This window comes from Pogona vitticeps, chromosome 5 (assembly GCF_051106095.1).
Source record: "Pogona vitticeps strain Pit_001003342236 chromosome 5, PviZW2.1, whole genome shotgun sequence".
In the NCBI taxonomy this organism is placed as follows: Eukaryota; Metazoa; Chordata; class Lepidosauria; order Squamata; family Agamidae; genus Pogona; species Pogona vitticeps.
Genome location: NC_135787.1, coordinates 162,359,237 through 162,372,416, shown reverse-complemented (window position 1 = coordinate 162,372,416; position 13,180 = coordinate 162,359,237). Strand labels below are relative to the sequence as shown.

General features: G+C 40.6%; 1 protein-coding gene across 1 annotated transcript; it reads right to left on the bottom strand.

The window, feature by feature from the left end:
* Positions 1-1,510: 1,510 nt before the first annotated feature.
* On the bottom strand, positions 1,511-12,988 carry DESI1 (desumoylating isopeptidase 1). The gene is made up of 6 exons (XM_020787881.3): positions 12,711-12,988; positions 8,058-8,079; positions 7,028-7,097; positions 6,224-6,333; positions 4,221-4,343; positions 1,511-2,344 (listed from the first exon to the last, which is right to left on the bottom strand). Exons 1-6 carry the CDS (start codon positions 12,799-12,801, stop codon positions 2,251-2,253), a joined length of 510 nt encoding a protein of 169 aa, XP_020643540.3. The 5' UTR covers positions 12,802-12,988; the 3' UTR covers positions 1,511-2,250.
* Positions 12,989-13,180: the final 192 nt, after the last annotated feature.

The window sequence follows — 13,180 nt, the reverse complement described above, 5'->3', positions numbered from 1 at the left end:
AGACAAAGCAAGTGTGTTTCTGTATGCAGAATATGACATAATGAAAGACACATTAAAGACCAGATCCACTCTTACCTTGGATATTACATAACCATTGCAAACAAAATAGGCGTTACATTGGAAAAATTTACAGTTGCCAAATTGCCATCAATATATCCTATTCAAAGGAACAGGAAGGAATACAACCAACTGCATTTCCTACCCCATTCTTTCCTCCTCTTTGCCCTTTCTTTTCCTGCTCAAAGAAATGGAAACATCAGTTTTATTCCACACTAGGAGAAGAACGTCAGGCAAAAGGACTGCTAGCAATGGAGAGTGGGGTTGTGTACTAGCTGCATCCTTTTCTGATGGTTTAATCTAAAGGAACAAAGCACAGTACTGTATATCCAGATTCCAGTCCATATACCCTTCTTGAGTTATGCTTAAGTTTTATACATTATACAGTGCCCCATGTTACAGATTAACACTTGATTTTATTTCTGATCATTAACCTATTTCTCTTTCTTTTTGCCAAATACAAATAGGAAACAGTAATTTTTTACTACATATCTCTTAAGCGCACAGCGAAAAATGTCAGTCAGCTATCCTAGAAAAGGGGCACAGATCTTAGGTGCCATAAAATGTTCAGATTATTTGAATTAATGTGGGATACAGTAGTACAGCTGTTTTTTTCTGCAGAAAATTCTCAAAGGATGTAGCAGCTAGTGCCCCATGAAACATGGTCACTAGAACAAAGGTTGTCATGCTGCAGTAGCATAAAGGTAAAGGTTCCCCTTGACATTTAGTCCAGTTGTGTCCGACTCTAGGGCGTGGTGTTCATCCCCGTTTCCAAGCCATAGAGTCAGCATTTGTCCAAAGACAGTTTCCATGGTCATGTGGCCAGCACGACTAGACACGGAACGCCATTAGGTGGTATCTATTTATCTACTCGCATTTTTACATGCTTTCGAACTGCTAGGTTGGCGGGAGCTGGGACAAGCAATGGGAGCTCACTCTGTCACGTGGATTCGATCTTACGACTGCTTGGTCTTCTGACCTTGCAGCACAGAGGCTTCTGTGGTTTAACCCACAGCGCCACCACATGACATGAGTAGCATATTATCCTTTTATTCCTGTCCTTGAATAAATACCACAGATGTTCTGAGGAAGATACTTTCTGCAGAAAGATGTGACATTGGATTACATGTGATTTTGAGCATGATTCAAAAATGTCTTTAGATGAACACAGCTGTGCCCCTTATTCAAACTGGAGCTATATTGTGTGGCATGAGTGGGTAGATGGATAAAATTCAGATATTGTACTAATTTTTATTAACAAAAAGACATGACCAGTCTATTTTTAATTAACTCTTCAAATTCCCTCTTCCTTAAATGGTAGATATTAATTTGGGGCATATACTTGGAATGGCTATTGTCACACTATTAATGGCATATTCTCCATCTCAAATTTATGTTGGATAAAGGACACACTGATGCAGATGCTTTTTAAATAACATTAGGAGATTGCTAAGGGTGAGAGCTCTATTCTAAGTCATTTTAAAGTGTTCCTCACTTAATGGCCATAAATAATTTGTAGAGGTTATTCCATCCAACCCTGGAGAGTCCATACTCTTGTCTCTGGACTGGTTTAGATATTGCAAGACAGCTGGTGGTCCTTTTTCTGTTCCTTATCTAGAATTAGACATCAATTTCATAGCTTTTCATAAAGATTATTGCCCCAGACAAACTGAATGCTATTTAAGTCTCAACATTATTTTACAGTAAAAACATGTAGTTTTTTCCTCCTAAAAATAATATTCAAGTTTAATATTGAGTTAGTATTTAGAACTTCAGTGTTGCAAGACTCATGCCTTTGGGATGAGATTTGCCAGAAATACACTGTAAAGGGGATAACAGAGAGAAGCAAATTCAGAAAGAAGTGGCTAAAATGAGTATCCACAATGCCCTCTGTATTACTCTAACTTGTGTAAAAGGCTTTCCAATTTCCATTTTTTCAGCAAAGGGTTATTTTAAAATATCTGAAATGAACTAATACAAAACAAATTTAGTAAGTAAATACATTATCTGAATTTATAACAAGGTATTTCCCCCCTCTTCTGGTAGCGTGCAATCCAGTAAATACTTTCCCTAGGAAGTCTGAAATGCCATCTTGTTGTGGATGCTGGCATGAAATTAAAGGATAAGAATCTGGTAAACTTGAGTTGAAAAAGGAAATGCCCGAGTGAACAGAGGCATTCTTCACCAGGCCTGCTAACTCTGTCCATTGTGTCTGCTGAAATTATTTCCTCCTGGTGGCTGGATCTGGATGGAGTCGAGTAGAGGCCTCAGAGCTTGTCCAAAGGGTCTGAAGAAGCAAAGATGAAAGAAAGTGAATTTATGTTTTCCAAGCAATCTGTACACAAAGTGAAAACAATTAAAATTTAGAACACTGCTGATTCTACAGAAGAATTAAGCACAATTCCTAAGGGTATGCACACACAGTAACTTGGGTAGGGGGCAGTAAAGTCCCTGGATGTGCTCCTTCAGAACATTCAATCTGCTCAAGCAACCTATGTGGTGAGCAGAGCCCATGCCAGCACCTTGGCCATCTGCAAAGCAGGTGGAGAATAAAGGAGGCCAGCACAGGCCTCCCTCTCTCTGAATATAAGAACTGAAAGTACTGCAACATGGAAGCAAGCCACCTGTTCTTTTGCTGGACATTTCTCTATAGGTCTTGGCTCCATAGCACTGTAACAATAGGTATCTTTGATTTGGCCTGCATTTGCTCAGTGCATAGTGGCATCCCAAACAGCTGTAGAACACTATGCAAGAGATGTGCCTTTGGACTCCTTGCCATGATGTGAATGCCAGAGCACACACCAGAGACGGATTGCTCTTTTGATAGTTACCTGCAGCAAAAAGTTTTTGGCCTACAGCTGTGCAGGCCCAGGCCACGTAAAACACATACAATAACAATAACTATTTCCAGCCCACTCTTCGAGGAAAGGACACAACTTTGTTGGTTACAGCAGCAGTTTACCTGGCCCAGCATTGAGAATGGATCCAGTGCATCAAGAGACCTGAATAACTCCTGATGCTACCACCACTCATCAGCAGTTTACTGAGGGTCACCACCAAGAAAAATAATCCTTTGGAGACCACACAGGTGTATACCACCCCATTCCTCCTTGCTACCTTGGTACAGAGCTAGGCCTTTGGCCCATAAGCTAGGCTAGCAACAATCACTCCCCAGCTCCTCTTAAGGTGATCCCTCCATACCCAGAGGTGACAGGTTCCTGCCTGGATCCATCCCAATGCCCCAACCACCAACATGATTGCACCAGAATGCAATAAAAGGAACATGATAACCCATTCCAACTGCTATACACTTGTCACACCAACCCCCAAAGCCTTAATGTCTTGCCACCATAACTAATCATAAATAGAGAGAGAGGGAGGGAAAGCTGTGAGCTGGCTGGGGAGTCTCTGAGCTCCCATTTTGAAGCGGATTAGACTGAAAAGTCCATCATTCTGGTCCTCCTGCCCTGAGGCATAATTTCAGATTGCAAAAGCCAGCCAATGGGAGGCCATGGAACCCAGCAGCTACCATTCTTCATGAACCCTGCCATGCATCCCACTTGCAGCCTATGCCACTGCTCTAGTCAAGATTGGGCAGCCCAGTAAGTCATACCCTTATCTCCAGTGTCACCCGCAGTGGATGTCAAATGCTACATCCCTCTGCCTGAGCTACTGCTGACAAAGAACTGTACACTGCCAGCTTCTGACTTCTATAGGCTGTCTTGGGAAACAGCTCCTGAAACATCTGCAATACTTGCAATATGATCCAAACTGAAGCTTTGTGTTGGTCTCTTGTGAAAAATTATTTTTCCTGGCTCATGTTAGCACCTCAAGGTACTATCTGCTTACTAGCATTATTCCTGAGGCGAACAAAATTTGAATAGGATTTTCAGTAGGACAGGTAAAGTTTCTGATATGGATTTGGGAAGAGGGGCTTGCATTTGCTTCCTCTTCAAAATAAAAGCAGCTATTTTAGTCTTGATCTTAGTGTCCTTTGCCTGTAGGCTAGTCAGGAGTATATGTTATTATTCTAAGCTACTGAAATCAGTGCCTTTTCCTCAGAATTCCTGAATAGCCACCTTAGTTAAATTGGGCAGGCACAGCAATAATGGCCCATGGTGTGTTATATGCTATATAGGAGAGAAACAAACGGCTCTACTTACGTTGCAAGAACTTCAGATGGAAGGTCAGTGATGTAGGAAGGGATTTTTCTTCCTGTCAAGAACTGGGCCACTTCATTGCTGAATGTATTGCAGTTATGGTCAAAAAGATTATAAGAATCTCCACTGTTGCCCCCCAAAAAGAGGTGAAACAGAGAATTAATCAATGAATGAATGGGGAATAACTATAGATCTCAAGTAAGAGAACAACCACTTTTCATTCTGGGCAGCTTAAAGGACATATGGAGGACAACTGCCATTGTAACACTCATCCCATTCAGGTCTGCACACGATGGGGATAAGGAGAAAAAACCATGCTTGCTGTTCCCATTCTTGTCACCCAAGCCCTGCCAATCTCTGGAAGATGGAGGGAAAGATACAGCTTTCTAAATCATAAGGCAAGCCTACAGGAGTACAACTGTGTCCCTGTTTCAGTCTTTTCCCTTCCAAAGAATGGCATTGGAAGGTGGCAACAGAGACACCACAGTGTGGCTCTGCTCTTTCTGCTATTCTCATTATTGAGGAGGATAAAACCTTTTGAAGCAGTTCAGTGTTTGACTATTGAATACTCTATTGATGTAGAAGCAAAGGTGTGTTACCAAATTTAAGACTGCATGGCCAGGAACAAAGATGTTAACTAGTTCACCACACAGAGTAACAGTCAGTACAAATAAAACCCTCCATCAGATTAGAATGGAAAAGACATGGGTAGGGCACCACTATTAACAGAAATTAAAAGCAGTGACAAGGATCAGCATAGCATGACCAAAGAAGGTTCCCTACATCTTCTGTACTTTATCTTTCTGTTTCAACATTCCAGATATGGAATGCAGTGTCTGTACAAGTAGCAGTGGTGTAGGTTTAGCTTCTACACAGCTATTCATTCTTAAGCCTATTTATTTCAACGGACTTAACACATGTTTATTCAGTAGGTACTGGGTTGTAGCAGCTTTGTTAAAGACAGCAGCCCCAAAATAGTACATACCTACTTTGGGAGGAAACCATAGAACTTCATAGTATTTTTAAACCAAATCTCACCATACAGTTCCATCGAACTACTGGCCTAGCATTTTATGAAATATATTCCTGTTTCTGTACCATCGCTTTTTCCCCTTGAAGTATTCCTCTGGCCTAGCATTTTATGAAATATATTCCTGTTTCTGTACCATCGCTTTTTCCCCTTGAAGTATTTCTCTCTCACACCAGGATTTATCCTAATTTGTTTTAAAGTGTTCTCCTTTGGCAGAGAAAAGTATGCTGTCATCGCACACTTAGCACAGACCAAGATCCAATGGTGTACCTTAGTATTCAATGTCAGCAGAACTGGGACTTTTCTTCCCCCTGTGCTATGGCATACTGTTACAGCAAAAATCTGCTCCAGAGGGTGTTCAGTCTGCTGAATCAGTTTTTTTCAGGTTGCATAGGGAGAGAGGGGAATGGCTGATTCTAAGAGAAGCTGTAGGATTTAGTGAAACTATATGACAGGCTTTTGGCCATGCATTCCTACAGATCAGCTTTTCTAAGAGACATTACTCTTTCTATTAGAAGGTATATTATGGAAGCATCAGTCAAACTAAAAGTAACTAAGGCATGTACACTGACAAATCATTTGATGAAACACCCTGTGGCTTACATTTGAAATGAAATAATTCAAGATTTGACAACATCTGAAATGAAAAACTCTAAGGGATGCAAATTAACCTATTCATATTGCATCAAATCTTCCTGATCAAGATAAACACTATAAAGTAATGAAGTTTGATTTCTGCAAAGCAATTCCAGAGTAAACCCTGTGATGGAGTCTGTATAACTCCAAATCAAATCAAAAGGTGTTTTGTATTAGAAGGGAGCACAAAACTGATTCAGCAGACTGAACACCCTCTGGAGCAGATTTTTGCTGTAACAGTATGCCATAGCACAGGGGGAAGAAAAGTCCCATGTCAAGCAGATTCCTCACTATTACATCTTTCAAGGAATTTTAGAATAGGAATGGGGAGCATTCTTACCGGAATATAGACTCCCCCAAAGAAGACAAGTATTCTAGGAAGAGGTCTTCTGAAACTTCTGTGCTTCCCAAGTCTACTATAGAGTCTGGGGGTCCAAGCAGTGTTCCACCCTGTAAAATTCACATCCAGGAAGTGATAACACATCAAGAACTATTTCTCATCTTCTAACATGGAATATATTGTGCTGAAATTCTCATCCCTGCCCATCTATTCAATTACTTATTTATTTATGTTATTTATTTAAAATATTTTACCCCATGTTTCTCCTTAAAATTGCTCAAAGCAACTACCATTTTTGCCAATTTAATAGTAAAAAACATATGCTAGTCAAGTTTGAGAAGATATCTCACACATGTCCATTTTGGAGTGAGGAAGGGAAGGAAAAAGGAAACATAGATTTGGTTTCAACTATTTGGTTCTTTTCTAGCATCATCTTGCCGAAGTGAAAAATACTGTAGGTTTGTGGGAGGGGAGGTGCAGGGTCTTAGGCTGATCAGCAACAGGAAAAAGCTGTTTAAATCTCAGATTGCAGTATACACCAAGAATGTGCTATGTATGTCTACTCAGAGTCCACAATGGCTACAGAACAGTGTTTTTTGGAGTTTGAAACAAATGTACCAGGAAAAAAGCAGTCAAAATTTTGGAGCACAAATTTCTCAGTGTTTAGGAACTGGCAATGCTGCACTAAATGTATGTCTATGTATTTGCTATTTTCCTAAATAGACTCTAGAAATAAAAAAGCAGAAATATATTGTGGAAATGATGAGACAGAATAGGGATGAAACTAGGATCTGTTTAACTTACAGGAGGACAACTGGAGATCCCACCACTGCCATAGAAGAACTCATCCCTATGGACAACTATGGATGTGTGCCTAAAAGAAATGGAGAAAGAGACAGGAAATAATTAAGCAGCAAGTTACAACAAAAAATAAACCAAATTGTTGGTTTAAAAAATCCACAGTATCTCTAGAGCCAAGCGTATAACTAAATCAAACAACAAGATCAAATAATAGCAAGATTACAGAAAACAAGAGTAGGTTCTCAGCCTTCTTTAATTCTGGACAGCATCTTTTGTCCCACTTACAAATTGCCAATTACAAAATCATATAACAAAACATTGCATTGTGTACTTCTTCAGTTCAGCCCTTCCAGTCAGGTGATTAGAAATTAAAACTGAAGAATATGAACAAAATAATTGTTCAAAGTAAAGAAAAAAACCAGTGGCTGAAGCCCAGTAGTAAGTCACAACTAGAGTAGACCCATTGAATCAGTGGAACCTATGGAAGAGTTAACTCACCAAAACCCTATTAAGTCAATGGACCTTCTCTAGTTGTGACTTATTGCTGGATTTCAGCCAGTTTGCTATTATGATGTACGCAATCATTGCGGTAAGTATCATCTTAAAAGATGCAATTCCTCTTGTATGAGAAAGGAGGGAAAAGGCTGCTTTTAGGATTATTTCTGCCAGGCAAAGTTTTTCTAAGTACTTCCATTTAAAAAAATCATACATTTTTGAAACCACCAATCAATAGACTGTGGGTTGATTAAGCAAACACTGTTGCCCTAAATCTACAATGGAGATGACATGATTAAAACTACCTTAAAGTTTTTTTACTTCTCTAAAATGCTTTTCACTGTAATAGTATTACACAAAAATTGGAAAGAACATTCAAAGCATTCCACTACACTAATTCATACAGAATATTACTTGAATAGAGCTTAAAAGAGTAGACATACTCTAGATGGGCAGGATACAAATCTAATAAATAAATAAAATCAATCAATTGTGGAAATGTTTTATACTATGTGTAATTTTAAATTTGGTTACTTACCAGATGCCATCTAGCTGCTTACCTATATATAGGGGGGAAATTAAAAACATTTACAAGTTGTAGCAGGTTACTTCCCATAATAACGTATTCTCATTTCTTACAGGATGACATAACAGTGCCCCTCTAAAAGAGCAAACAACAGCGTATTTCCCTGCTGCTCCAGATGTTGGCATCTGGCAGAGCTAGAAATGACATATCTTAATCCTTGTGGTTTATGCTAACAGATCTAAAGGTAAAGGTTTGAAGAGGTCCACTGCCTCTCTCAGGCGGCCCCTCATTTTCGGAGGGAAATAACAAAGGCTTAGTCTTTACAACTTTTGAACTGTCAACTTTATTGTCTCCCACATCCACCAGCACTTCACTTGAAGGTAACATTGGTTCCAACTTCGGCAACAGGCCATTATCAACGTCAATAAAACGTTTACTATAGTCCCACGGACTTATCGGTGTAGCACCCCATGTCGCTCCTTGACCTCCGATCGCGGGGGTGTGGCACTCCTCATTGCACAGATCATCCCACAACATGAGTGCCTCACCCACCCCCTCTCGTCCGGTCCCTCAGGAAAAGGTGCTGCTGTCTGCTCCCACTCCTGGCGTAACTCAGCCTCTCGTGGTGCCACGATGACTGTCCATTCGTGCGCCACCACACGTCTTGGCTTCTCTTCTTCTGGTTCAGGATTAGGGAGGAGTCCTCCTACTTTTAGATTTGGGAAGTCTCTCAAGAGCCCTTGTTGACCGACCTTTTCAAATGCCTTCCGTCTTTCCTCCCTTTTCTTGCGTTCGTATTCCTCTACTACTGTACTAAACCAACCCACTCCCTCTTCACTTTTTTCCTCCTCCCACACAGATATCTCTTGCTCCTCCCACTCCGCTTCTGTCAGATAGACCCCCGTCTTTCCCGCTCTTTCTCCAACTGTCAAATCCCCTTCTGTTCCTTCTCTACTCCCTGTCATATCCTGATGTTCCCCTTCTTTTCTCTTCTCCTCCATTTTGTCCACCACGGACGGCACACTCTATCCGCTCCTTCACAAAAGGTTACCCTTGACATTTAGTCCAGTCGTGTCTGACTTTAGGGCACGGTGCTCATCCCCATTTCCAAGTTGTAGAGCCAGCGTTTGTCCGAAGACAGTTTCCGTGGTCACATGGCCAGCGTGACTAGACACGGAATGCCATTACCTTCCCACCAAGGTGGTACCTAGTTATCTACTCACATTTTTACATGCTTTCAAACTGCTAGGTTGGCAGGAGCTGGGACAAGCAACAGAAGCTCACTCTATCGCATGGATTTGATTTTACGACTGTTGGTCTTCTGACCCTGCAGCACAGAGGCTTCTGTGGTTAAACCCACAGCGCCACCATGTCCCTCGCTAACAAATCTAAATGGTGTCAGGTTTCCTAAAGAGAACACGGTACACATTTCCAGTATATCAACATATGTACTCTATAGGTAGGTGTTACTTTACCAATAGCTCAGTAGATGGCCTGTAGTCCCTAAAATGTAAATGAGAGAAGTGCACTCCTCCAGATGTTCTCAGACTGAGTTCCCACCAGTCCTAGCCAATGCAATCAATGGTAAGGAATGCTGGGAGATGCAACCCATCAACATTTGACGGCCACACTTTGCCCATTCCTGACCTAAATCTTTCCTTTTAAAATCTAATCCCAACTTGGCTCACAGACAGTAACTGGCCTGTAGGACCCCCAGAGGATCAGGCAGATTGATTTCATAAAGAGATGGTCATTTTGTCCCCTTTTACGAATGGCTGTAAGCTTACAGTGGTGGCAGACTCCTAAAACTTTTTGCAAACTAATCTGTAAAGCTATGCTAGAATGGTTCACAGTAAAGGTAATTTTTTTGTCAAGGCATGTCAAATAAGTCCCTGTCAAGGAAAACATTTATTTTTATTAATTTTGAACCAGTTAGGCTAACAAAAATGCATTGTATTACTGAATGCAATACATTTAATAACATAAGGCTAATTGTAGCAGTGACAGTGTGATTTAAAGAATTATAACCTAGTAAAATGATGGTGATTGCACCATCTCCTGCATTCTTAATTCTGTAACAAGTCTCACACTGAATCCAGGGCAATCTACTTTTGCGCAAGCACATGTGTAAGCAAAGTACTGTATATAGGATCTTTTGTAAATTTAAACAGAATATTTCTACAACCACACTGTACACAAAACTTAGAATTACAGCCTTTATACTATATTTTGAGCTATTATATTTTGTTTTTGAGAAAAATACATAAGAGCTGGGAACATACATAGATATTCCACTTTTTTGCAGGGAAGATATATAGCCTGCATAAAAATAAAAAAACAAATGTACACAGATCTACATTTTTTGAATATGCAGTATGTTTCATCCAAAAACTTTCAGCATATTTTAAAACATTACTAATATAATTTTTTTAAATTCCCCTCTCTCACACAAACATCTCTTTAGAGAAAGGAAAAAACTTTCAGGACCAAGTTGTATAGTTATGCAATACTTAGCTTAGCCTTAGCTGGAACAGAGCTCAGTGTGGGAGGTATTTGTATTTTGTTAAATGGCAAGCTAAACAAGTTTGTTGTTGTGGTATAGAATGACGTGCAAACTCATATTAACAGCAGTAGGAAAGAAATAGGAATAAGGTATTTTGATGAATTAACAATAATTATCAACTTTTTGGTATTTAACAAAAGTACCCAAGAGCTTCCACTTGATTGTCCAAGCTAAGTAGGTGGAAATGAAATTGGATCTTATTAGATCTCAGTGTCGTGACTAACATGTCCTACCAGTTTCAATAAGGCCCAGGTTGAGTGACTATGCAACTAAAACAAAAACATTGGTTTTTATGTAGCAAAATTGGACAATTTAGTTCTATTTCATGCACAAACATACATAATTTGAATTAAATGAATCCAAAATGGGTAAGTTAATATTGCATATATTGTGGGAATCACTATCTCAATTCGCCACCTGAGGCAGCTAGGATTGTTCAATATATGTAGTCCCAAAAGGTCTGTGTCTTAAAGCATTCCTATTTGTGATAATTTTACTGTCCAGTTGCAAGCCAAATACAAATGTCTTTAAAAGGCTACTAAGCTTAAGGTAAATCAGATAGGTGTGTCTATACAATTAATGTACAGAAAATATATAAATTGTTTTTTGAATGCAAGCAAGCATCCTCCCTTCAGTTCAGTGGGGCTTTCATAGATACATCTTATGAGATGGGGAAAAGGTCAACATTTCCTTATTGTTGTTTTGGTGTTTTAAATTATGCTGGCAATTTATTTGATATTTGTACACTACACTGACACCCACTTTTATGGGTAAGTACTGTATAGGTGAGATTTTTTTAAAAAAATACAGATAAATTACATAAATATAAAGTAGCTTTCCATGCTCACAACATAGGGTTGTTAATTTACATCAACATTAATCTCTCAGTTAAATTACATAAGGAAGTAGTGACTCTGATTAAGTAGCTGAAGTACACTAGGCCTGTTAAATTTGACATGTCATGACTAAGGGATCTGTGTGGAGGCAGACATCTGTAAGAAACTAGGTGAACAAGCATCTCCTCTAATGTAACTTTAACACAGGAATTTCAAATTAAGTTGCAACCATTCTATATTACACTGACGGTATAATCTTTTGTATGCTTTGTTCATAAGTCTTACCAAGTTCAAGAGGAATTTCTCTTGAAATGTGTAAAGAATTTCAGCCTAAAAGTTGTTATCCCTGTAAGATATTACAGGTTGTAACTTGCTGAAAACTTGTGTCTCTCAAGTTAAATTATTCAAACACAGCATTATGATCCAGAGAACACACCACATGAAATGAAGGCATGGTCATTACATCTCTGTTGATTTCGGCAAAAGTTTTTAACCTCCGCAACCAAATATTCCTACGCTGAAAAAAGACTTAGCAATGGTCCAAACAATTGCAACTTCTAATGGCTTTGGAACATCAATATGTCATAGAGAACTTTTTTTAGCAGCAGCAGCAGAAAGTCTGGACACTTTATGTACAAACAGAAGAGAAAGTTTGATTTCTCCGTCAGTGGATCATAGATACAGGATTTACATTAAATACTGGCAATGTCATTCATCCACTTTCTCGCACACAATGAAAAATACATTACCGGAGGGATTTAAATTTTTTTTAAAAAATTCAACCAATCCCACAGTGATCACACCCACACTCGCCCATTTCAAAAGCGTCCAGGGAGAGAATTATATCGCAGCTTCTGCCCTAGCTTTGCTCCCTTTGTGACGGCAGATGAGAAAAAGAATCCGCATCCGACAAGGGAAAAAATGCCAATTTTTTGATTACCACCCTGGATCACCATCAAGCCCCTAAGAACCTCTTGCATAACGTGGGGGCGGGAGCGCGTTAAGGATCAACGCATAACATGAACCGGAGGGTGGGAGGAAGAGGTTAAAGATTAAAACCCGCATCTTTTCACACGTTTACCCTTTACTCAGTTTGGGGAATAACGGAGGTACCCTGTGTGTGTGGGGGGGGAGGGAGTCTGGGCTGCCCCTTCCCTCCATAATATAAGAAGGGCACCAGTTCCCTTCTCTCACTCCTCCCATGCCAGCGATTGGGGGGGGGGGTGTCTCGTCTCCCTCTTCGCCCCCTCCCCACGCTCTTCTTACCGAGCATGATAGGACTGAGGCGCCGAGCCATGCCCTTGGATAGGTCGTAAACGTAGAGCTTCACCGGGTGCAGCATCGGCGGCGAGTCCATAGCATTGGCGAAGAAGAGGCAGATGTCAGACTGACCAAAAGACCCCGAGGGTCGTGAGGGAACGCCTCGCCGCGGCCGGTCGCGAAAGAAAGAGGCGGAGGAAGCCCAGCCGGCCCGGCTCCAGCGGCGGCTACCGAGGTGACCACCGACTGACAGAAGGTGACAGAAAAAGGGGGAGGGAGGGCAGAGGGGGGGGGAAAGGGAACATTCATTCTACGCATGCGCCGCCCCCACAAGGCGAACCCGCCTGCTTGTTACGGCGCTTCTATGAGGGAGCGGTGCTTAGCAGCTGGGAGGCGGAGCCAAGAGGCTTTGGTCCTGGTTATTCCTTGTGAGCGGTATCGTGAGGACGTTGTGATAAAGGCTTTTCCTTAGGCTA

Coding starts and splice junctions, on each gene's coding strand:
- DESI1 (XM_020787881.3), bottom strand. CDS start 12,801: ATGGACTCGCCGCCGATGCTGCACCCGGTGAAGCTCTACGTTTACGAC. Junction 7,098..8,057: donor AAGCAGCTAGATGGCATCTG/GTAAGTAACCAA, acceptor CATTTCTTTTAG/GCACACATCCATAGTTGTCC. Junction 6,334..7,027: donor GGATCTCCAGTTGTCCTCCT/GTAAGTTAAACA, acceptor TGAATTTTACAG/GGTGGAACACTGCTTGGACC.